Source organism: Mus musculus, chromosome 7 (genome assembly GCF_000001635.26).
Source record: "Mus musculus strain C57BL/6J chromosome 7, GRCm38.p6 C57BL/6J".
In the NCBI taxonomy this organism is placed as follows: Eukaryota; Metazoa; Chordata; class Mammalia; order Rodentia; family Muridae; genus Mus; species Mus musculus.
The window spans coordinates 97,210,700-97,237,093 of record NC_000073.6 but is presented as its reverse complement, the minus strand read 5'-3'; the positions used below and the strand labels follow the sequence as shown (position 1 = coordinate 97,237,093).

Sequence of the window (26,394 nt, the reverse complement as noted above, 5' to 3'; positions counted from 1 at the left end):
CTGTAACTCTTTAAAGGAATTTTTGTGTTTCCTCTTTAAGGGCTTCTAGCTGTTTACCTGTGTTTTCCTGTATTTTTTTAAGGGAGTTATTTATTTCCTTCTTAAAGTACTCCATCATCATCATGAGAAGTGACTTTAGATTCATATCTTGCTTTTCTGGTATGATGGTTTATCCAGGACTTGCTATGGTGGGAGAGTTTGGTTCTGATGATGCCAAGTAACCTTGGTTTCTGTTGCTTCTGTTCTTAAGCTTGCCTCCTGCCATCTGTTTATCTCAAGTGCTTGCTGCCCCCAATATATCTGATTTGAGCCTGTCCTTCCTATAATCCTGGTTGATTCAGGACTCCTCAGAGTCCTGCTTTCTCTGTGATACTGTGATTCTGGGCTCCTGTGAACCTGAGATTCTGGGTGTGTCAGAGTTCTTGGCAGTCAAGCTTCCTCTGAGACCCTGAGATCCTGGTGTGACCAAGCTCCTGGTATCCTGGTATCCTGAAATCCTAAGATCCTGGGTGTGTTACAGCGCCTGGAAGTGGTGTCTCCTCTGGACACGGTGGGGCTGTCTGGTGTGTAAGAAATCAAGGTATACCAGCACCGATCAGAAGGAACCCGAGCTGCTGGTCAGGCAGGACTCCCGTGTCCTTGTTCCTGCTGTCAAAGGCCCGTCATGATTGGTTTGGAACAGATGTTGTGTTACACTCATCAGTGATCCTAAGATCGAATGGAGAGTCTTCTGGGGACAGTGGGACTGATTGCTGAGTTCACACCCAAGGTGGCCTGCAGCTGGAGTTAATCGTCTAATTGGACATAAAGCCCACTCATTAGGTGGTAAGTCATGAGTACTGAATTGGTACTGTGAACTTAGCCAACTGCAAATGGCTGGTGAGGTCATAGAACCTAGAGTAGAACTTAAAACTGCCATTTTTCAAACATGTGTGTGTTATTTTAATTAATTAATTAACTAATTAATTAGGTATTTTTTTTTTTTGTTTTGTTTTGTTTTTTTTTTTCCATTTTTTATTAGGTATTTAGCTCATTTACATTTCCAATGCTATACCAAAAGTCCCCCTTACCCACCCACCCCCACTCCCCTACCCACCCACTCCCCCCCTTTGGCCCTGGCGTTCCCCTGTACCGGGGCACACAAAGTCTGCGTGTCCAATGGGCCTCTCTTTCCAGTGATGGCCGACTAGGCCTTCTTTTGATACATATGCAGCTAGAGTCAAGAGCTCAGGGGTACTGGTTAGTTCATAATGTTGTTCCACCTATAGGGTTGAAGATCCCTTTAGCTCCTTGGGTACTTTCTCTAGCTCCTCCATTGGGAGCCCTGTGATCCATCCATTAGCTGACTGTGAGCATCCACTTCTGTGTTTGCTAGGCCCCGGCATAGTCTCACAAGAGACAGCTACATCTGGGTCCTTTCGATAAAATCTTGCTAGTATATGCAATGGTGTCAGCGTTTGGATGCTGATTATGGGGTGGATCCCTGGATATGGCAGTCTCTACATGGTCCATCCTTTCATCTCAGCTCCAAACTTTGTTTCTGTAACTCCTTCCATGGGTGTTTTGTTCCCACTTCTAAGGAGGGGCATAGTGTCCACACTTCAGTCTTCATTTTTCTTGAGTTTCATGTGTTTAGGAAATTGTATCTTATATCGTGGGTATCCTAGGTTTTGGGCTAGTATCCACTTATCAGTGAGTACATATTGTGTGAGTTCCTTTGTGATTGTGTTACCTCACTCAGGATGATGCTCTCCAGGTCCATCCATTTGGCTAGGAATTTCATAAATTCATTCTTTTTAATAGCTGAGTAGTACTCCATTGTGTAGATGTACCACATTTTCTGTATCCATTCCTCTGTTGAGGGGCATCTGGGTTCTTTCCAGTTTCTGGCTATTATAAATAAGGCTGCTATGAACATAGTGGAGCATGTGTCCTTCTTACCAGTTGGGGCTTCTTCTGGATATATGCCCAGGAGAGGTATTGCTGGATCCTCCGGTAGTACTATGTCCAATTTTCTGAGGAACCGCCAGACTGATTTCCAGAGTGGTTGTACAAGCCTGCAATCCCACCAACAATGGAGGAGTGTTCCTCTTTCTCCACATCCTCGCCAGCATCTGCTGTCACCTGAATTTTTGATCTTAGCCATTCTCACTGGTGTGAGGTGGAATCTCAGGGTTGTTTTGATTTGCATTTCCCTGATGATTAAGGATGTTGAACATTTTTTCAGGTGCTTCTCTGCCATTCGGTATTCCTCAGGTGAGAATTCTTTGTTCAGTTCTGAGCCCCATTTTTTAAGGGGGTTATTTGATTTTCTGAGGTCCACCTTCTTGAGTTCTTTATATATGTTGGATATTAGTCCCCTATCTGATTTAGGATAGGTAAAGATCCTTTCCCAGTCTGTTGGTGGTCTTTTTGTCTTATAGACAGTGTCTTTTGCCTTGCAGAAACTTTGGAGTTTCATTAGGTCCCATTTGTCAATTCTCGATCTTACAGCACAAGCCATTGCTGTTCTGTTCAGGAATTTTTCCCCTGTGCCCATATCTTCAAGGCTTTTCCCCACTTTCTCCTCTATAAGTTTCAGTGTCTCTGGTTTTATGTGAAGTTCCTTGATCCACTTAGATTTGACCTTAGTACAAGGAGATAAGTATGGATCGATTCGCATTCTTCTACATGATAACAACCAGTTGTGCCAGCACCAATTGTTGAAAATGCTGTCTTTCTTCCACTGGATGGTTTTGGCTCCCTTGTCGAAGATCAAGTGACCATAGGTGTGTGGGTTCATTTCTGGGTCTTCAATTCTATTCCATTGGTCCACTTGTCTGTCTCTACACCAGTACCATGCAGTTTTTATCACAATTGCTCTGTAGTAAAGCTTTAGGTCAGGCATGGTGATTCCACCAGAGGTTCTTTTATCCTTGAGAAGAGTTTTTGCTATCCTCGGTTTTTTGTTATTCCAGATGAATTTGCAAATTGCTCCTTCTAATTCGTTGAAGAATTGAGTTGGAATTTTAATGGGGATTGCATTGAATCTGTAGATTGCTTTTGGCAAGATAGCCATTTTTACAATGTTGGTCCTGCCAATCCATGAGCATGGGAGATCTTTCCATCTTCTGAGATCTTCTTTAATTTCTTTCTTCAGGGACTTGAAGTTTTTTTTTTTTTTTTTTTTTTTTTTTTTTTTTTTTTCATTTTTTTTTTTTTTTCTCCATTTTTTATTAGGTATTTAGCTCATTTACATTTCCAATGCTATACCAAAAGTCCCCCTTACCCACCCACCCCCACTCCCCTACCCACCCACTCCCCCACTTTGGCCCTGGCTTTCCCCTGTACCGGGGCACACAAAGTCTGCGTGTCCAATGGGCCTCTCTTTCCAGTGATGGCCGACTAGGCCATCTTTTGATACATATGCAGCTAGAGTCAAGAGCTCAGGGGTACTGGTTAGTTCATAATGTTGTTCCACCTATAGGGTTGAAGATCCCTTTAGCTCCTTGGGTACTTTCTCTAGCTCCTCCATTGGGAGCCCTGTGATCCATCCATTAGCTGACTGTGAGCATCCACTTCTGTGTTTGCTAGGCCCCGGCATAGTCTCACAAGAGACAGCTACATCTGGGTCCTTTCAGTAAAATCTTGCTAGTGTATGCAATGGTGTCAGCATTTGGAAGCTGATTATGGGGTGGATCCCTGGATATGGCAGTCTCTACATGGTCCATCCTTTCATCTCAGCTCCATACTTTGTTTCTGTAACTCCTTCCATGGGTGTTTTGTTCCCACTTCTAAGGAGGGGCATAGTGTCCACACTTCAGTCTTCATTTTTCTTGAGTTTCATGTGTTTAGGAAATTGTATCTTATATCGTGGGTATCCTAGGTTTTGGGCTAGTATCCACTTATCAGTGAGTACATATTGTGTGAGTTCCTTTGTGATTGTGTTACCTCACTCAGGATGATGCTCTCCAGGTCCATCCATTTGGCTAGGAATTTCATAAATTCATTCTTTTTAATAGCTGAGTAGTACTCCATTGTGTAGATGTACCACATTTTCTGTATCCATTCCTCTGTTGAGGGGCATCTGGGTTCTTTCCAGTTTCTGGCTATTATAAATAAGGCTGCTATGAACATAGTGGAGCATGTGTCCTTCTTACCAGTTGGGGCTTCTTCTGGATATATGCCCAGGAGAGGTATTGCTGGATCCTCCGGTAGTACTATGTCCAATTTTCTGAGGAACCGCCAGACTGATTTCCAGAGTGGTTGTACAAGCCTGCAATCCCACCAACAATGGAGGAGTGTTCCCCTTTCTCCACATCCTCGCCAGCATCTGCTGTCACCTGAATTTTTGATCTTAGCCATTCTGACTGGTGTGAGGTGGAATCTCAGGGTTGTTTTGATTTGCATTTCCCTGATGATTAAGGATGTTGAACATTTTTTCAGGTGCTTCTCTGCCATTCGGTATTCCTCAGGTGAGAATTCTTTGTTCAGTTCTGAGCCCCATTTTTTAAGGGGGTTATTTGATTTTCTGAGGTCCACCTTCTTGAGTTCTTTATATATGTTGGATATTAGTCCCCTATCTGATTTAGGATAGGTAAAGATCCTTTCCCAGTCTGTTGGTGGTCTTTTTGTCTTATAGACAGTGTCTTTTGCCTTGCAGAAACTTTGGAGTTTCATTAGGTCCCATTTGTCAATTCTCGATCTTACAGCACAAGCCATTGCTGTTCTGTTCAGGAATTTTTCCCCTGTGCCCATATCTTCAAGGCTTTTCCCCACTTTCTCCTCTATAAGTTTCAGTGTCTCTGGTTTTATGTGAAGTTCCTTGATCCACTTAGATTTGACCTTAGTACAAGGAGATAAGTATGGATCGATTCGCATTCTTCTACATGATAACAACCAGTTGTGCCAGCACCAATTGTTGAAAATGCTGTCTTTCTTCCACTGGATGGTTTTGGCTCCCTTGTCGAAGATCAAGTGACCATAGGTGTGTGGGTTCATTTCTGGGTCTTCAATTCTATTCCATTGGTCCACTTGTCTGTCTCTATACCAGTACCATGCAGTTTTTATCACAATTGCTCTGTAGTAAAGCTTTAGGTCAGGCATGGTGATTCCACCAGAGGTTCTTTTATCCTTGAGAAGAGTTTTTGCTATCCTCGGTTTTTTGTTATTCCAGATGAATTTGCAAATTGCTCCTTCTAATTCGTTGAAGAATTGAGTTGGAATTTTGATGGGGATTGCATTGAATCTGTAGATTGCTTTTGGCAAGATAGCCATTTTTACAATGTTGGTCCTGCCAATCCATGAGCATGGGAGATCTTTCCATCTTCTGAGATCTTCTTTAATTTCTTTCTTCAGGGACTTGAAGTTTTTATCATACAGATCTTTCACTTCCTTCGTTAGAGTCACGCCGAGATATTTTATATTATTTGTGGCTATTGAGAAGGGTGTTGTTTCCCTAATTTCTTTCTCAGCCTGTTTATTCTTTGTGTAGAGAAAGGCCATTGACTTGTTTGAGTTAATTTTATATCCAGCTACTTCACCGAAGCTGTTTATCAGGTTTAGGAGTTCTCTGTTGGAATTTTTAGGGTCACTTATATATACTATCATATCATCTGCAAAAAGTGATATTTTGACTTCCTCTTTTCCAATTTGTATCCCCTTGATCTCCTTTTGTTGTCGAATTGCTCTGGCTAATACTTCAAGTACTATGTTGAAAAGGTAGGGAGAAAGTGGGCAGCCTTGTCTAGTCCCTGATTTTAGTGGGATTGCTTCCAGCTTCTCTCCATTTACTTTGATGTTGGCTACTGGTTTGCTGTAGATTGCTTTTATCATGTTTAGGTATTGGCCTTGAATTCCTGATCTTTCCAGAACTTTTATCATGAATGGGTGTTGGATCTTGTCAAATGCTTTTTCTGCATCTAACGAGATGATCATGTGGTTTTTGTCTTTGAGTTTGTTTATATAATGGATTACATTGATGGATTTTCGTATATTAAACCATCCCTGCATCCCTGGAATAAAACCTACTTGGTCAGGATGGATGATTGCTTTAATGTGTTCTTGGATTCGGTTAGCGAGAATTTTATTAAGGATTTTTGCATCGATGTTCATAAGAGAAATTGGTCTGAAGTTCTCTATCTTTGTTGGATCTTTCTGTGGTTTAGGTATCAGAGTAATAGTGGCTTCATAAAATGAGTTGGGTAGAATACCTTCTACTTCTATCTTGTGAAAAAGTTTGTGCAGAACTGGAGTTAGATCTTCTTTGAAGGTCTGATAGAACTCTGCACTAAACCCGTCTGGTCCTGGGCTTTTTTTGGCTGGGAGACTATTAATAACTGCTTCTATTTCTTTAGGGGATATGGGACTGTTTAGAAGGTCAACTTGATCCTGATTCAACTTTGGTACCTGGTATCTGTCCAGAAATTTGTCCATTTCGTCCAGGTTTTCCAGTTTTGTTGAGTATAGCCTTTTGTAGAAGGATCTGATGGTGTTTTGGATTTCTTCAGGATCTGTTGTTATGTCTCCCTTTTCATTTCTGATTTTGTTAATTAGGATTTTGTCCCTGTGCCCTTTAGTGAGTCTAGCTAAGGGTTCATCTATCTTGTTGATTTTCTCAAAGAACCAACTCCTCGTTTGGTTAATTCTTTGAATAGTTCTTCTTGTTTCCACTTGGTTGATTTCACCCCTGAGTTTGATTATTTCCTGCCGTCTACTCCTCTTGGGTGAATTTGCTTCCTTTTTTTCTAGAGCTTTTAGATGTGTTGTCAAGCTGCTAGTATGTGCTCTCTCCCGTTTTTTCTTGAAGGCACTCATAGCTATGAGTTTCCCTCTTAGAAATGCTTTCATTGTGTCCCAAAGGTTTGGGTACGTTGTGGCTTCATTTTCATTAAACTCTAAAAAGTCTTTAATTTCTTTCTTTATTCCTTCCTTGACCAAGGTATCATTGAGAAGAGTGTTGTTCAGTTTCCATGTGAATGTTGGCTTTCTGTTATTTATTTTGTTATTGAAGATCAGCCTTAGTGCATGGTGATCTGATAGGATACATGGGACAATTTCAATATTTTTGAATCTGTTGAGGCCTGATTTGTGACCTATTATGTGGTCAATTTTGGAGAAGGTACCATGAGGTGCTGAGAAGAAGGTATATCCTTTTGTTTTAGGGAAAAATGTTCTGTAGATATCTGTCAGATCCATTTGTTTCATCACTTCTGTTAGTTTCAGTGTGTCCCTGTTTAGTTTCTGTTTCCATGATCTGTCCATTGGTGAAAGTGGTGTGTTGAAGTCTCCCACTATTATTGTGTGAGGCGCAATGTGTGCTTTGAGCTTTACTAAAGTTTCTTTAGTGAATGTGGCTGCTCTTGTATTTGGAGCATAGATATTCAGAATTGAGAGTTCCTCTTGGAGGATTTTACCTTTGATGAGAATGAAGTGTCCCTCCTTGTCTTTTTTGATGACTTTGGGTTGGAAGTCAATCTTATCAGATATTAGGATGGCTACTCCTGCTTGTTTCTTCATACCATTTGCTTGGAAAATTGTTTTCCAGCCTTTCATTCTGAGGTAGTGTCTATCTTTTTCTCTGAGATGAGTTTCCTGTAAGCAGCAAAATGTTGGGTCTTGTTTGTGTAGCCAGTTTGTTAGTCTATGTCTTTTTATTGGTGAGTTGAGACCATTGATGTTAAGAGATATTAAGGAAAAGTAATTGTTGCTTCCTGTTATTTTAGTTGTTAAAGGTGGCATTCTGTTCTTGAGGCTGTCTTCTTTTAGGTTTGTTGAGGGATTACCTTCTTGTTTTTTCTAGGGCGTTGTTCCCGTTCTTGTATTGGTTTTTTTCTGTTATTATCCTTTGAAGGGCTGGATTCGTGGAGAGATAATGCGTGAATTTGGTTTTGTCGTGGAATACTTTGGTTTCTCCCTCTATGATAATTGAGAGTTTGGCTGGGTATAGTAGCCTGGGCTGCAGTTTGTGTTCTCTTAGTGTCTGTATAACATCTGTCCAGGCTCTTCTGGCTTTCATAGTCTCTGGTGAAAAATCTGGTGTAATTCTGATAGGCTTGCCTTTATATGTTACTTGACCTTTTTCCCTTACTGCTTTTAGTATTCTATCTTTATTTAGTGCATTTGATGTTCTGATTATTATGTGTCGGGAGGAATTTCTTTTCTGGTCCAGTCTATTTGGAGTTCTGTAGGCTTCTTGTATGTTCATATGCATCTCATTCTTTAGATTTGGGAAGTTTTCTTCAATAATTTTGTTGAAGATGTTTGCTGGACCTTTGAGTTGAAAATCTTCATTCTCATCCACTCCTATTATCCGTACGTTTGGTCTTCTTATTGTGTCCTGGATTTCCTGGATATTTTGAGTTAGGATCTTTTTGCATTTTCCATTTTCTTTGATTGTTGTGCCGATGTTCTCTATGGAATCTTCTGCACCTGAGATTCTCTCTTCCATCTCTTGTATTCTGTTGCTGATGCTCAAATCTATGGTTCCAGATTTCTTTCCTAGGGTTTCTATCTCTAGTGTTGCCTCGCTTTGAGTTTTCTTTATTGTGTCTACTTCCCTTTTTAGGTCTAGTATGGTTTTGTTCATTTCCATCACCTGTTTGTATGTTTTTTCCTCTTTTTCTGTAAGGACTTCTACCTGTTTGATTGTGTTTTCCTGTTTTTCTTTAAGGACTTGTAACTCTTTAGCAGTGTTCTCCTGTATTTCTTTAAGTGATTTATTAAAGTCCTTCTTGATGTCCTCTACCATCATCATGAGATATGCTTTTAAATCTAGGTCTAGGTTCTCAGGTGTGTTGGGGTTCCCTGGACTGGGCGAAGTGGGTGTGCTGGGTTCTGGTGATGGTGAGTGGTCTTGGTTCCTGTTAGTAAGATTCCTCCGTTTACCTTTCGCCATCTGGTAATCTCTGGAGTTAGTAGTTATAGTTGACTCTGTTTAGAGATTGTTCTTCTGGTGATTCTGTTACCGTCTATCAGCAGACCTGGGAGACAGATTCTCTCCTCTGAGTTTCAGTGCTCAGAGCACTCTCTGCTGGCAAGCTCTCTTACAGGGAAGGTGCGCAGATATCTTGTATTTGGACCTCCTCCTGGCCGAAGAAGAAGGCCCAAAACAGGACCTTTCTCAGACACTGTGTTGCTTTGGCAGTTCCCAGGTGGTACAGACTCTCACCTAAGCAGACTAAATTCCTAAGTTCCTTGGAGTCCCGGGACCAAGATGGCGACCGCTGCTGCTGTGGCTTAGGTTGCCTCCCCAGCCGGGCGGGCACCTGTCCTCCGGTCCGGAAGGTGGCCGGCTGTCCCCGGCCCACGCAGGGTGCTGCCTCAGCGCCTCTGTGCTTCCGCCTGTTCCAGAAGCTGTCAGGTTTTCTGGCGCACCCTCTCACCTGTTCGGACTAATTTCCTAAGTTCGGCGGGTCCCGGACCAAGATGGCGACCGCTGCTGCTGTGGCTTAGGTCGCCTCCCCAGCCGGGCGGGCACCTGTCCTCCGGTCCGGAAGGTGGCCGGCTGTCCCCGGCCCACACAGGGTGCTGCCTCAGCCCCTCTGTGCTTCTGCCTGTTCCAGAGGCTGTCAGGTTCTCTGGCGCACCCTCTCACCTGTTCAGACTAATTTCCTAAGTTCGGCGGGTCCCGGACCAAGATGGCGACCGCTGCTGCTGTGGCTTAGGCCGCCTCCCCAGCCGGGCGGGCACCTGTCCTCCGGTCCAGACGGTGGCTGGCTGTCCCCGGCCCACAAAGGGTGCTGCCTCAGTGCCTCTGTGCTTCCGCCTGTTCCAGAAGCTGTCAGGTTCTCTTAATTAGGTATTTTTGAGACAATGTTTCACTGTGTAACAGCTCTGGCTATTCTGGAACTTGTCCTATAGACCAGGCTTGCCTCAAACTCACAAACATCTGGTTGCCTGTGCCTCCCCAGTGCTGGGATTAAAGGTGTGTGCCACCATTACCTGGCCAAAACTCATTTTAACTCATTCTTAGTACTTGTTCTTTTACCCAAAGGTAAATGTAGCCTCTCTCCTTCTTTAAAAACAAAACAAAACAAAACAAAACAAAACAAAACAACAACTATGAAACCTTTTTTTTTTCTTTTGGTAGTAAACAGAGACCACTGGAGAGAGCTACAACTGGTTATAATAAAGACAACCGACTGGGGTACCCAGCTCCAGATGACACATCATTTCCTACTTCCTACCTCCAACTCTTCCACCTCCTTCTCTCGAATTTATGGACCCCCTTTCTTTAATTTTTGTTACATGTATGTATATAAATATATAAATACAACCTGCTGAGTCCATTTAATGTTCATATATACAGACTTTTAGGGCTGACCTCATTGGATAACTAGGGGAGTCATCCCTGTCAAAGACTGATTTTCCTTTCCTCAGTAGTCATTATTTATCTGTAGTTTTCATATAGGGTTGGGGCCTTGGGAGATTCCCCCTATTCATGTTGGCATGTCAATCATGTTTTATCATTTTGCAGGTCTCATATAGATGACTATATTGTTGAGATTTCATGGCTTTAGCTTTCTTGACATATATAGAAGCCATTATCTTGAAAGAGATGTTCTAGTCTCTGGCTCTTGCAATTTTTATACCCCATCTCTTCTGTGATGTTCCCTGAGTGTCAGGATTGTTTTTTGGGTGTATTTGTGTGTTAATTTCACTCCCCTCACTGTGCCACTTTATAGGTTCATAGGCTTTTCTAGTTAGCTCTTAGCTTCCAGATGGTTCTCTTATCTGAGTCCTATTTCCCATAGATGTATTATGATTACAGATGCTCACTACCACATGCAGTTTGGGGTCTAGGGATTGGACTCAGGTCATCAGGATTAATGTTCTAAGCTTTGTCTGTGGCCTCTTTTTGATTGAGACAGGTCTAACTCTTATCACCCAGGCTGGCCTCAAACTCATGCAATCCTCTTGCCGTAACTTCTTTTTTTTCTGTCTTCATATGTCTTTCTTTCTTTTTCTTTTTTAAAATTAATTAATTTTTAAAATTAATTTCTTTTTTACACCCCATATACCATTCCCTGCCCCCACCCTCCAACTGCTCCACATTCCATGCCTCTTCCCCACCCCCTTTCTCCACATGGATGCCCCTATCCCACATCCCACCTGAACTCTAAATTCTCTGGGGCCTCCAGTCTCTTGAGGGGTCGGTGCATCATTTCTGAATGAACACAATCCTTAACTTCTTGAGTGTTGGTATTACAGCCATGAGTCACCATGCCCAAATATGGTTGCCCTCTTTGTATGTGTATGCATGTTTGTGGGCATATTTGCATACGTGTGCCTATGTATAAGCAAATGGATGTATACATTATGCATGTGGAAACCAGAAGTTGCTGTTTGGTGTCTTCCTTAGTCTCTCTCTATCTTATTTTTTTGGAACAGAGCCTCTCACTGATTTGGCTAGGCTGGTAGCAAGCTTCAGAGATTTGCCTGTCTCTATTTCTCCAGCATGTTGTTGCAGTGTTGCATAGCTTCTTATATGGGTGCAGTGAACTCAGGTCCTCATGCTTGGGTAGCAAATAATTTACTGACTGAACTATCTTCTGATCTCCCTAGATCTTTGGTCTGTGAGCTGTTTTCCAGCTTTCTAAACAAGAACCTCACTGTACTATAACTATTCAGTCATACGTTTATAACTTCTGGTTGTCATTTTATTTTTTTCAAATTATCAATTAACATCAACAGTGAGATCCTAATCATTATTTTCGTGATTTCATGATTTTGAGAGGACCTGGCATGATATTTTACATTAAATTACTTGGTTGGAACAGGCACTGTTTTTGATAACCATACATGGTTTTCTTCCACTGCTAATAGGTGTTTGAGATTTAGAATATTAGGCAATTGTTAACATTTCAAATTACATAGCAATGGTTTGTAACTATAACATAAACTTGTAAAATGTTCATTACTAGCCAGCTCAGTGATGTAATATAACCCCATATCTTCTTGAATGAGTTATAGTACATGAATGAATAAAATTGTCTTTCAGTGATTTATGAGCTATAAACTTGAATTGTTACCTGTGTGTCATTTTGGAATCTTGCCTTCACATGAAGAATCAGAACCTTCTAATTATATCTAGATCTATGTAAATGACATTTATTCTGTAGAAGAAAATGATGAGGGCCAGGGACACAGCTGAGTAATAGAGTGCTTGTCTAGAAGCAAAAGTCTTGTGTTTAGTTGCCAGCACTATCAAAAAATGATAATGAAATAAAAATTACTGTCACTATGAATGCTGCCACAGTGAGTTTGATTGAAGTCAGGACAGCTTTTGTGAGCTATTTCTTTCTGACCATGAATCCTGGAGTCAGAGCTCAGGTTGTCATGCTTATGCAGCAAATACTTTATCTGCTGAGCTATCTTGCCAGCCCAATGGACTACTTTTGACAAGAAAAACATTGTGCCCTAATTTCATAGATGGTAAGTCATTCAGGTTGATTTGGGTCAATCTTTTATAATTTGCTATTGATGCAACCACACATTTTTAATGCTAAAAATATTAATTCATGAAGGTGATCCTGCATTTTAAAATACTGTGCCTAGAAATAGTCTTGTAATAGTGGTAATAAAACTTCTGTAATTAAAAAATCACAGTCATGACCTACAAATGTGAGCTACTAGTAAGTTCTAAAATAAGTAGGAAGATTTTTAAGAAGAAAAGATATTTACATATTAATAAATAAGGTGGAGAGCAATAGAAGAAGATATCTAGTGTACACCTTTGGCTGCTATATGTCCATGAATGGGTTTTCACACACCTCCGCACACATAAAACATAGATACCCACACAAGTTGAGGTTCTTTTTAAAAAAAGGGCCGTCAAAACTCAAACATAAAGTCAGCATTTCATTCTTTCAACCGTCCTCAAGTGGATATATAGAACTCAAGACTATGCATCAATAATACAAAGGATACCTAAGAAACTAGCAAGCAAACTGTGAGATGGCCTGAAACAGATGGACTAGAACAGAGAGAAATGAATCAGAGATGTGATTAAAGAGAGACCTTCCCTACAGCATGGCTGACAGGTGACAAGGTGCAGTATGCAAAACAAGAGTGGGAGAAGCGGTTGAGAGCTGACAAATGGTAGAAGCTTCAAGGCACCTGAACTATCTTTAGCATCGTCATGACCCTAGCCTTTCTTAGTTCCCCATTTGAGCATTATTAGAACCAGGAGGTTCATCTATAGCAGGATAACTGTTATACTCTCCTTATTTGCCAATCACATTTGCCAAAAAGAAATCTTAACCAGAGCCAGTTTTCCTGGCTAGAGGAACCTGATGTCTCTGAAGAATCCCCTAGGAAAGAGCTGTGCTTGTCTCATACCTGTGCTCTCTTCAGCCTGATTGAAGCCGCAGATCTGGCAGATGCTCTGGACCCACTTATTCATGTCAGCCTCTGTCTCAGCCACCAGGTAAAATGTGCGCTCGCTGGTCTTGATATCAAACACAAAACTATCCTGCAGCTCTTTCTTGTTGAAGGTCAGGCCTGCATCCACCTGCTCACACAAGTTCAGGTTGATGATCCGCAGGGGTTTCTTGGAGTGCTCATTCTTGTAGTATTCCAGAACATCTGGATCTCCACTCATTCGGCCACTCCGAAGTATAAACCAGCGTTTCTTCCAGGCCTAAATCACCAGAGAGGCATTGGGAAGAAGGAGAAAATGTCATTAGTTAATTTTAAGCCTTTATCAGACCCTCACATAGCATTGATTGAAGATGGGTATTACAAGAGGGTAGGGCCTGGAGAGAAAGGCTCCATAGCATATGAGGGCCCTATCAGATTGCTCATTGGATAAAGGTGCTTGCCACCAGGTGTAATGATCTGAGATCAATCCCTGAAACCCAAAAGGTATGGGAGTTATCATCTGATCTCCATGCATGTATCATGACATTTGTGCTCCACCAAATAAATCTGTAATTAAATAATTAAGATTACCATATAAAAGAAGCCAGTTAGCAGAGAAAGGCAGGAAACTTCTGGCCACTGGGTACATGTAACAAAGCAAGAGCATTCCCCAATAAAACACACACACACACACACACACACACACACACACACACCAAAATTCAAGCCCTCTAAATAAGGGAGGAAAGTGTTATATAAATTTTTTTAATAAAGGATCCAAAATGTCAAGTCCAATATTTGTCTCTATTTCTATCACTATCCTTGTGTCCCTAGTCCAGTTCTTTATTCTAGGACACAAGAACCTGGAATTTCTCAGTAAGTACCCCCTGGATTCATAGCTATTAACATAGGGACTGCTGGACCCTCTAGGCACTGACTGTCTACATTTCCCCTTTAGATTCCTCAGTTCAAAAATGAAGGACAGTTTTTAGAACTTGTACAGGAGTAGTGCAACTATTTCTTTAGACTAGATACATACTCATAAAATGTCAGGCTAGAAAGCACTGGCAAAGCCATAAAAATCTCAGCTTATAGGTGTGAACCCATTAAAGCACTGTGAGTTAAAACAACAATGTGCAGAAAAATTAATTTCCAAACTTCCTACAGTATGTCTCTCATCAAACCATGGTGTCTTTGAAGAATCGCTGCTGAGAAATCCTTGTGGGAACTCTCTGAGCATTTAGCTTCTTTTTCTTCAGCCTGGTTTACTGACAAATGTTTCCCTAGGACCTTACTCATGCCAGCATTCCATCTGTAATACTGAATGGACAAATGCCTTATATTATCCCATATTGTAGAATTTAAAACTTGGGTACAGATGCTCTTATGCTGTTTTCTACATTGTATCTCTTCAACAAGACTGAGAAAACGCTGAGCAGAACTGATAAACAATAGTCAAAAAGATAAAACCAAAAAACTACATACAATTACAAAGCATTGGGGAGTCTTCATTATTACATACTCACTGAATGACTGGAGTCTTCATTACTACATACTCACTGCATGATTTTCAACTAAGTTAGTTACTTCTTTGGATCTTTCCTTATCTATGTAATGGGAATTGCAACCACCACCGCCACTCTCTAGCTTATTCAAGACATAGTGTTTTTAAATGCAAATGAGCTGAGTACTATATATATCAGTAATTACTTATTAATATTTTTAATATTACCATATTTTTTCAACCTCTAAGGAGCTTTACTAATTCTACAAACATTTCACATTCACCCTTTATCCCTGTCCTCAATTTCTTCTGTAACCAACTCTCTTTACCCCTCCTTACAATAATTTCCTTGCTTTTGTCTCCATTTTTCCTGTTTACCTGTAAAAACCACAACCTCAAGCTAAGATTAATGTTCTGCCCACTCCACCTGTTCTCACTTGACAGTCATGCACTTGATAATTATGAAAGGTTGGGAGAAAGTAAAATACCTCATTGCATATTGGCTTCCCTGGGCCTTCACATGGGCCACTGACAATGCCCAATAATCCTACTAAATCCTCGTAAAGAACTTACTTGTACTCTTTGGCAACAATCTCTGATTTTCTTTCTTTAAATCTCCAAAACCTTACTCCTTTCTCATTTCATGAGGAAATCCAACCAAAAGGGTCTGATGCCACAGTTACCAATGCAGCCATCTTCACAGTCACATTCTCTGGTGACTGGAGAATACAGCTTTCCTAATAATTTATATCAGCTTTCTTCCCTAGGCACACATCCTTTCATCTTTCTGGAACACTGCTTCAACAACTGCCCCCTCTTCAGAGTAGTTGCTTCACCCTTCCCTGCTTAGAATCATTTCTACCATTTCAGAAAAAAGTAAAAGGGTGTCTTGATTCCACATTCATTTCTGACTATTGGCTCAGCTTTCCAACTCTTCAGTTAAGCTTCAAGCACTACCTATGGAACTATGCTTATTTGTTTCCTCTACTCTTATATGAAGGCACCTTCATCAATCTGCTTCCCACTGTACCTCCGATACAATGTATCAAAAGTCTTGAAGACTGCAGTACTGCTAACTAACCCTTGGAGCTTTCTGTGATCAGGAACAGTTTACAAAGGTCTATTATTCTACCTTCAGTGGCACACTTTCTTCACTGGGCTTTAGCATCCACTCTCATTTTCTCACTTGGTATTGCTTTTCTGATGCCAGTGCTGGTCTTTCCTTCTCCTTTTTCTCTAAGCTCTAGATTGCTCTAATGCTCAGTTCTCAGATAGTCTGTTTCTATATCCACCATTGGATCAAAAGCCATCTAATTGCTTCAACTCCTGAAAGTCAACCCCCAGCTTAGCTCCATCTGCTGAACCCGAGTCCTATATCCAACTCTTCATCATTAAGCATTTCAAAACAAGAATGTTAAAAAATCTAACTTTCAGCCAGGCAGAGTAACTCACACCTGTAATCTCAGCACATGACTAAGACAGGAGTCTTGACAGTTTGAGGCCAGCCTGGGCTACACAGTGAGTTCCAGGCCAGCCAGGAATACAGACAAGACACTGTCTAAACTCCTTTTTACCTCTAAAATCTAACCTTCTAATATCCATTGGACTCATTTTCCTACAATTTTTCCATCTCGATTATGGTTACAACATCCTTCCCATATCAAACTGAATTCTTTCTCATATTCAACATTCAATGTATCAGTAAATCATGCGAGTGAAATAATTAAAAATATAGTCAGTCAGTAGGAGGGGGGAGGGAGGGAGAGACCTGGGTGAGAAAGGGGACAGGGAGGGGAAGAGGGGGACATGATCAGGTATTGGGTGGGTGGGTGGGAACAGGACTGAAGTCCTGAGGGCCAAAAGAAAGAATGGAAACAGCCAACCTTGTGAGGTAGGAGGTGTGTGTGTGGGGGGGGGGGGCGTCTAGAATGTACCAGAGACCTGGGAGGTGAAAGACTCTCAGGACTCAAAGGGAGGGACCTTAGATGAAATGCCCTACAGTGGGGAGAGGGAACTTGTAGAGCCCACCTCCAGTAGAAAGACAGGGAGGGCATCAAGTGAGGGATGGTGTTGCCATTCCACAGTGAAAAACTTTGATCCATAATTATTCCTGTCTGAAAGAAATGTAGTCACAAAAATGGAGAAGAGACTGAGGGAAAGGAGGTCCAGTGTCAGGCCCAAATTGGGATCCAGCTCAAGGGGAGGCGCCAAGGCCTGACTCTTTTACTGAGGCTATGATGTACTCACAAAAAGGGGCCTATCATGATTGTCCTGTGAAAGATTCAACAAGCAGCTGAAAGGGTCAGATGCAGATATTTACACCCAACCAATGGACAGAAGCTGCTGACCCCTGTGGTTGAATTAGGGACAAGCTGGAAGAAGCTGAGTAGGAGGGTGACCCTGTAGGAGAACCAGCAGTCTCAACTAACCTGGACCCCCAAGAGCTCTCAGACACGGGGCCACCAACCAAGCAGCATACACCAGATGATATGAGGCCTGCAACACATATACAAGAGTGGCCTGCTGGGTCTGTGTTTAATCAGAGATGATGCACCTAACACTCAAGAGACTGTAGACCCCAGGGAGTTTAGAGTCAGGTGGGGTGGGGTGTGGAGGAGGTATGGGATGTGGAACAGTCAGGGGGTGAACCAGGAGGGGGATAAAATCTGGACTGTAAAAAAGATTAAATAAAAAAATGAAAAATAATATAGTCAGAAGCTGATCACTATTCCTTATCTCCTTTGTTGTTTTCTAATTTCACTGTGTTTATTTGTCTATGTCTATGTATATCTCACATATATATGTGGGATATGTGCATGCTACAGTGTGTGTGTGTGTGTGTGTGTGTGTGTGTGTGGTAGTCAGAGAACAATTTGCTGGGGTCAATTCTCCCCTTCTGCTATGCCTATTGACCTCAGGTCATTGGGTGTGGCAATCTCACCAGCCCATAATTGCACTGATTTGTATACCTTCCATGCTTCTATTCAACAATGTATTCACAACACTGAAGTCAGAAAGCAGGTAGGAGGTAATCAGGATAGTCTGTAAATCAGAATTGACACTTCTCTGCATAGAATCTCTGTGTATCCAGGCACAATTCCTTACAATGGCCCCATGGATGTTGGATAAATCCAAAGCTTTGCTCTCAGCTTGTGATGCTATTAGAAGGTTGTCATATCCAAGAGATAGGACTCACGTCATTGGTGACATGACTTTGAAGGGACTATGGGACTCTGGTTTCTTTTTGCTCTGTTTGCTCCATGGTCAAAGATGAGCAGCTTGCTCTAACATGTGATGCCTATCTTAAGGTACTTCCTCACTATGGCCTTCCAAACAACAGAGCCAACTGGAACCTCTAAAACTGTGATCCAAAATAAGCCTCTCCCCCTCTCCCCTTGTTTATTTCCCTCTAATGGTGCTGTGGATTGGACCCAAAGCTAGTATAGCCTCTCTCTTTATAAGCTGATTATCTTAGGTATTTATGAAAAGTTGATTAATACAGCTTGGTATGCTTGAACCTCATGTCTCATCTCATTACCTCACATCAATCTTGTCCATTTTGTTGCCCTACTGGTCTTAAACACTGTCAGGTACACACCTGCCTCAGATTCTTCACTCTAGTTGCTTTCTCTGAAACACTCCTCCTAGTGTTCCCATTGTGTATTCTTTATTTCAAGTGTTTATACAAATGTCGCATTGTTGGAGAAGCTGTTCCTGACCCCCCATCAACACTCACATTCCCCTTTCTTGTCTGGTTTTACTGTCTCAGTGGTCTTATTAGTACTCACACCATTTCTGTTGACTATTTGTACTCACTTCCTGGAACGTAAATACCACCAACACAGGAACTCTTTCATTATCATCTGCTATTGTTCCTGTGGAGTGAAAGATGCCCCTTATAGGCTCAGAAATGTGAATACCTGGCCTCTAGTTAGTTATTGTCTGGGGAGGTTTAGGAGGTGTAGCTGTGCTGGAGGATGTATGTCACTGGGGTAGCGGGGGGCGGGGGGACCTGAGAGATTATAGCTTTTGCCCACTTCCAGTTTGATCTCTCCACTTTGTGTCTGTGTTTGAAGAGTCCTGCTCCTGCCACAATGCCTGTCACTTCTGCCATATTTCTCCCAATTATGGAATCTTTTCCCTCTGGAATCATAAGCCCAAACAAATTCTTTTATAACTGGCCTTGGTCAAGGTGCTTCATCACAGCAACACACTTCCTTACTCTCATGCTATAGTCATGGCATTTAGAATAGTGCTTGGCACATACATGGTAATCAATAAATATGTTCATTAATTAATTGCTTAAAGTCCTTATGACATTTAATTGGTTAAGGAGAGGTCTGGTAAGCCTTAGATTAAGTTAAATTTTAAAATTGAGGTATTACCATATATAATAAAGCTGAGGAAAATAAAAACAAAAGGCATTTAATTATAGTCACATAAAATCTTGTTCTGGCCATTTTTTTGTAAATATTTGTACAAATGTATACTGCAGATACATAGTTAGTGTGTAAAAACCATGGTACACTTAAAAATAGTTTTAATAGGTCAGCTGCTGCTTGAGTTATAGAATCCCCTTTAGTACCTGTATCTTTGGAAAGGATTATTCCTAAATCATTGCTCTGTAGGTGCAAGCAAAAACAAGTACACAGAGATGCCCTCAAGAAGAAGAAAATGATGTTTGCTATAGATGCTTCGAGAGTTTTCCAGGTTCTCCTTCCAAGGAAGTAGTACAGACCAATAAATGACTACTTATAAAATGCTGATTTATTTATGACATAGCAGCAAAGTTGTCTCTAGCTCACATCCCTCTTCTGCTGTAACTGCTCTCTAATCCCACAAATAAAACACAGTTGTTTCTTTCCCTTTTCCTCTTCTGTTTCTTGGCATTCTTATATCTATCCATAAAATAAATATTTATTTGTAGAGCAATGATTCTCAACCTTCCTAATGCTGTGATCATTTAACACAGTTCTTCATGTTGTGATGACACCCAGACATAAAATTATTCCCTTAGTTTATAAATATAAGTTTGCTACTATTACGAATTACAATGTAAATAACCTGACATGCAGGCTATCTGGCATCTGTGGAGTGGCTGTTTGACTCCACACTGCCCCTCAAGGAGTCAAGCTCCACACACTGAGAATGTGCTGCTATCAGTGCTAAAGATACAGCAAGAACTTCTGATTCCAAATCTTTGATACCTCAGACTTGGGATCTTTCTCCAAGTCTGCATTTTGATTGTTTGTATGTTCTTATTTCCTTCAAGCTTTGAGTTTCTTGAGATACTAGGTTCAATGTGTCCACCAGGTACTTGGCACAGTGTAAACATATGGGAATTCAGCAAAGATGTATTTTTTTCATTCAATGAATATCTAAATTTATTCAAAATAATAGATGTAATTTAAAAACAAATTTTTATAACAGAAAGTAAGAAAGGCAGGTAAGAGAATTACAGAAAAGAGAAAAAGAGATATGTATTGTGTTCTTTAGCTTCTAGTCTTCTCATTCTGAGATGTATATATAATAAATATATATAAAGGGGTTTGGGAGCTTTAGCTGAAAATGACCATGACAGAGATATAAAAAATTACTCTTTGTACTGGCTAGTTTTGTGTCAACTTGACACAGCTGGAGTTATCACAGAGAAAGGAGCTTCAGTTGAGGAAATGCCTCCATGAGATCCAACTGTAAGGCATTTTCTCAATTAGTGATCAAGGGGGAAAGGCCCCTTGTGGGTGGGACCATCTCAGGGCTGGTAGTCTTGGTTCTATAAGAAAGCAGGCTGAGCAAGCCAGGTGAGGCAAGCCAGTAAAGAACATCCCTCCGTGGCCTCTGCATCAGCTCCTGCTTCCTGACCTGCTTGAGTTCCAGTCCTGACTTCCTTGGTGATGAACAGCAGTATGGAAGTGTAAGCCAAATAAACCCTTTCCTCCCCAACTTGCTTCTTGGTCATGATGTTTGTGCAGGAATAGAAACCCTGACTAAGACAAATTGGTACCAGCAGTGGGGTATTCCTGTGACAACCTGACCATGTTTTGGGGAGGACTGTGGAAGGACTTTGGAACTTCGGGCTTGAAGATCCATCCGTTGTTAAGAGCTCTGTCGGATGTTGTGTAGGAGCTTGGAAGATAATGTTGAGAACACTGCAGAAGATGGAGGTCTGGTTTGTGAAATTTCAGAGGGAAAATTAAAGACTCTTTTCAGGGCCATTGCTGTTTTGAATGTGAAGATTCTGTAGTTCTGGTTAGCTGGGGCTGAAGAATCAGCTGTGATTAACAAGATACCAGAACTACCAAAGCAAAAACTTTGCATTACTGGGACTATTGATGCTGGTTAGCTGGAGCTAAGAAATTAGCGGTGATTAAGAAGAGACCATCATCATTGAGGTGACATCTTCTGGGAAGTGTTTTCTGAAAGCACAAAGAGGCTGTGTTCCAGAGATGGCCAAGGTTGTACTCCTGCTGCAGCAGGACTTGGTAATATGTAAGGGTCACCCAGGTGGTACTGGTTTTGAAGGCATGAAGGGGTCACGCAAAGCAGCTGAGGCTCGGCATTGTGAGAGGCCATGGAAGGCCATTGGTGAAGGTGCAGCCTCAGTTGCAATTGAAGGCCCAGGATTGAAGGGGTCATGCAGTGTTTTGGAGATGCCAGTACCATGAGATGACCACCAAGAGCAGCAGCAGAAGTGGAGTACAGGCATCTGGAGCCTAGAGGATGACGCGTGTGCTACAAAGGGCCTGGCTGGAGAAGTGACCCAAGCCCTTGGAGGAGCCCAGAAGATCGTGAGTTGGATCCCAGACATTGGATGGTTGGAGATTGACTTTTGCTTTTGATTGTGACTGTGCCCTGATATTTTCCCTCTTGAAGGAAGAAACTGTTTTAGTGGAGCCCACAATTAAGAGACTTTTAATTGTAAAAAGAGATGGATATTTTAAAGAGATTGAAATTTTAAGCATATGTAAAGACTGTGGGACTTTTAAAGTTATTTAGAATGGGGATGAATAAGAATGTAAGGGTTGAGGCTTACTAGTGATGTTTTTGTATGTCAAGTTGACAAGGGGTCAATTGTACTGGCTAGTTTTGTGTCAACTTGACACAGCTGGAGTTATCACAGAGAAAGGAGCTTCAGTTGAGGAAATGCCTCCATGAGATCCAACTGTAAGGCATTTTCTCAATTAGTGATCAAGGGGGAAAGGCCCCTTGTGGGTGGGACCATCTCAGGGCTGGTAGTCTTGGTTCTATAAGAAAGCAGGCTGAGCAAGCCAGGTGAGGCAAGCCAGTAAAGAACATCCCTCCGTGGCCTCTGCATCAGCTCCTGCTTCCTGACCTGCTTGAGTTCCAGTCCTGACTTCCTTGGTGATGAACAGCAGTATGGAAGTGTAAGCCAAATAAACCCTTTCCTCCCCAACTTGCTTCTTGGTCATGATGTTTGTGCAGGAATAGAAACCCTGACTAAGACACTCTTGGATCACTGACATATAATGCAAGGACAATATGGAAACACAAGTCCTGAATATGCTATTAAGAGAAATCTTTTCAAAACTGTTCTCATATATGCAAAATCCTGAAAAATTAAAGTAGATTACATACTTAAAGACAATTCAATAACCTAAAGAGCCATGTAATTAAGTGGGGCTTATTCTGAGGAAGTAGAGCTAATTCAATATTTGAAACCAACAAATATAACCCACCATACTGAAAGGTTAAAAAAAAATCATTGCGTGGTGGGGCATGCCTTTAATCCCAGCACTTGGGAGGTAGAGGCAGGTGGATTTCTGAGTTTGAGGCCAGCCTGGTCTACAAAGTGAGTTTCAGGACAGCCAGGGCTACACAGAGAAACCCTGTCTCAAAAAACAAAACAAAACAAAACAAAAAAAAAATCATTGCTTTATCAGTGAAGAAAAGGATATTCATTTCTTGTAAAAACTCAAAAAACAAGAATATAGCTAAATTTGCTGAATCTGATAAATTGCATAAAAAGACCAACATCTATTGTTATAGTTAATTCTGAAAGACTGACAAAATTGGAAGCAAGACAAAGATGACCATTTTTCCAATCATGCAATAAAGCAAGAAGTAGATTTAAGAAACACACAGACCAGAAAAAAGAGGATAAAGATGAAAGAAAAAAGTTTTGCCTGCTTTCAGATGACATGATTATTTATGGTAAAAATCCAAAAATAACTGCAAATAGATTTTCTAGAGCATGGTGGTCACAGGATACAAGATAAGTACATGAAAGTTTATTTACTTCTATATTCTAGCAATGATTTGTTTGCATAGGCAGTAAAAAATACACATTGTATCTGGGTGGGTAGCTCAGTGGTAGAGTGCCTGCCTATAATGAATAAGGCCTGGTTCTACCCTCAGACCCCAAACAAAGAAAAAACTCACACAGCATCATTAATAATCATTTTTTTAAATGAAAAAAGTATAAATCTAACAAAACTTTGTACATGCAGGACATGCAATTTATAAATCACACAGTGCTGATAACTTGTTAAGGTACTCCTAAATGTTTAAATAGATATACAATGCCTAAGAATCAACCCAGTACATTTTCCAAAATTTATGTATAGGTTTACCACAATACTTATAAAAATTCATGCAAAAAGTTTCGTTGGTGTACATAAGCTTATTCTACAATGCATATGGAAAGAAAAAAGGATGAAAATAGATACAACAATTTTGGAAAAGGTTAAAATAAAATATATGAAATCAGGGTATATATATATATTTTTTTTTAAAATTTTATTTATGTGTTTAAGTGTAGGAGTGTGTGTGTGTGTGTGTGTGTGTTGTGTATGTGGTGCCTTTAGAGGCCAGAAAAGGGCAATGGGCATTGGAGGCCATAGGTCTGGAGTTATGGATGGTTGGCAACTACCATGTGGATGCTTAGAATTGAACCTAGGTCCTCTAGAAGAGCAGCCAGTGTTGTGAACCAGTGAGTCATCTGTCGAGCCGCAGTGTATGTATTTTAAATGTTCTGTAGCTATGGCAATCAAGATGATGTATACTGGATGAGAACTACAAACAGAGAACAATGTAACAAAACAGAAAACTCGAACTATATTCACATGATATATCCACTGATTTTTCTTTCTTTATTTTTATTATTACATTTATTTATTTGGGGGAGGTGGGCATGTGTGCCGCAGTGCAAGTGTAGAGGTCAGAGGACAATTTGCAAGAGTTCTTTCCTTTCACCATGTAGGTCCTGGAGATGAAATTTGGGTTGTCAGGTTTGTCAACAAACATCTTTACCCACTGAAATATCTTGCTGGTCCCCACTAATTTTTGATAAAGGTACAAAAGAAATTAAATGGAAGACAGACAGACTTTTCAACAAATGATACTAGGGAAAAAAGGCTCAGGAAAGGAGTAGTGGCACGTGCCTATAATACCAACTACTCAGGCCCATACAGAGACTCCCTCTGAAAATCAAATAGGCTAACAAGACAGTGACAAAAGATGAACAATAGATTTGAAGGTAAAATGTCCAAGCTATAAAATAGTTAAAAGATAAATAAAGAACTAGATGGCTCAGCAGTTAAGAGTGCTGGCTGCTGCTCCAGTGTGTACATCAAGAGGCTCATCAGCTCCAGGGATGGACTTGACACTTTCTCCTGGCCCATTTGGGTACTTTTGTGCACATGTGCATTCACACATACATAGATTTACCCTTACAAATAAAAAAGGGTAAATAGGTGGAAATTTTTGTCTTATGAAAAATTAAGTTTTGGGGGTTGGGGATTTAGCTTAATGTAGAACGCTTGCCTAGCAGGTACAAGGCCCTGGGTTCAGTCCTCAGCTCTGAAAAAGAAATCAAGTTTTTAAAAAAGTATTCAGTGGAAACAACGATGAACCATGCTCTATGCTATGTGGTTTAAAGAAGAGAGGCATGATGGAAACATTCCTTTTAAACAACTTAAAATATTTATAAAGTTGCAGGAAGATAAGACATTAATATATAGCCCTAAACGATGAAGCAGAGCTTTAGATGTATCATAAAAAGAGCCACAGTTTCTTAGCATATCACTGAAACAGGAACAGAGAGGGAGAAACAAAGAGGAGAGAGGGAGAGAAAGGAGGAAAATGGGGAGAGAAAAAGGAGAGAGAAATGAGTAAAATGACTATTACAAGGAAAGCTATAAAGAAAGGAAAAAGGCTTTGCTTTAAAAAGGTCACATGGTATGAACCAGGCCTGGGCATTGGAAAAAAGACAAGAGAGGTTTGGAAATTTGGTAAGTTGGATGTGGAAAGGAGGAAAGGAAGAACTTAGGGGTCCTGTGAGGCCTTCAGAACCACCCTTAGAAGCTGTATCTTTATTGGTAATGGGAGTTGCTGCAAAGTGCATAGCAGTAGAGAAATGTTAACTAGTGCTCTGTGGCTATTTGTTAAAATGTTAACTAGTGCTCATCTAGCAATGAGGAAGGTGAACTAGCGAATAACAACAACAACAACAACAACAACAAAAACTATTTAGGAAGCTGTTGCTATAGCTTTCTATGGTCAGAGAAAATGGCAATCTAAAGGAGAATAATGTGGCAGCAGAATCATTAGTTTGTGTACCAGAGTGAGATCTTGCCTCAAAAACAAAACATCAAAGTCAAAACTCATCAAAATACATAAAATAAATAAATAGAATAGTAATAATCAAGTCAGAGAGGAAGAGACAGTACATCTTACTTACTTATAATGGGACATAAAGAAGTTCCTAACGTAAGAGTATACTGTCTAAAAAGTCAAAACAAAGTCAAATTTATGTCTAGAATCAAGTAGAGATTACCATTTGCTCTGATGAAACAGAAGTGACTGTTTTCCTTTTGTACCCAAATCTAGTTAGAAAACAAACCATTTCACAATTACCCAGACCACAGAGACACGAATGTGGGAACATATGACCTGGAAGTTGCATCACTCCTGCCGTTGAGCAGAGTACATCTCATGTGATCCTGTCTGTCCTTTAGGTTAGGTCTGTAAGTGCGCACAGAACAAGGTCATGACTTCCTTCTATTGCTCTTTGGCAACCAGAAAAATAAAATAAGCCTCCACTGAGACTTACGATGACTAAATCACATTATAAGTATTTTGTTGGTGGTGAAGAGCTTATAAAATTCTACCATATCAGTCTCCAGGGAGATTCCCTGGGGTCATGAATATGGGTTCTAAACATAAAGGCTGCTTTACATATGGGACAAGAACCTGGTTTGTTTTAGGTTAGTCTACATAATCAAGTTGAACTAGGCTAGTTCTTATAGGTAAATTGTCTTTTAAGGAAAAAGGAACTTTCTGAAGATCCTTTTAGCTTCAGCCCTGAAAACTGAAAGTACTTCTAAAATTCTAGACTCTTTTGTTCTGCCTTAAGTATTATACTAAATAAAACGATTCTTCTTGAATTACTAAGGATTTTCTTAGATGCTCTATGAAAATTAGAGAATCTTTAATACTAAAAATTCTGAAAAAGAGACAGCCTAGGGTACAATACTTATCATTAAAGTTTCCTGTAAAGGGCTGACAGTAAACATTTTAGGGCATATAGT

The 26,394-nt window shown here is 40.7% G+C and overlaps 1 protein-coding gene across 2 annotated transcripts in view; it reads right to left on the bottom strand.

The window, feature by feature from the left end:
- The window catches only part of Gab2 (growth factor receptor bound protein 2-associated protein 2), a 227,201-nt gene that overhangs the window by 71,858 nt on the left and 128,949 nt on the right, over positions 1-26,394 (bottom strand). For both annotated transcript variants that reach the window (NM_010248.2, NM_001162477.1), the window contains exon 2: positions 13,321-13,621. In NM_010248.2, the coding sequence (NP_034378.2) occupies positions 13,321-13,621 (301 nt within the window). The remainder of the gene's footprint in view (positions 1-13,320; positions 13,622-26,394) is intronic.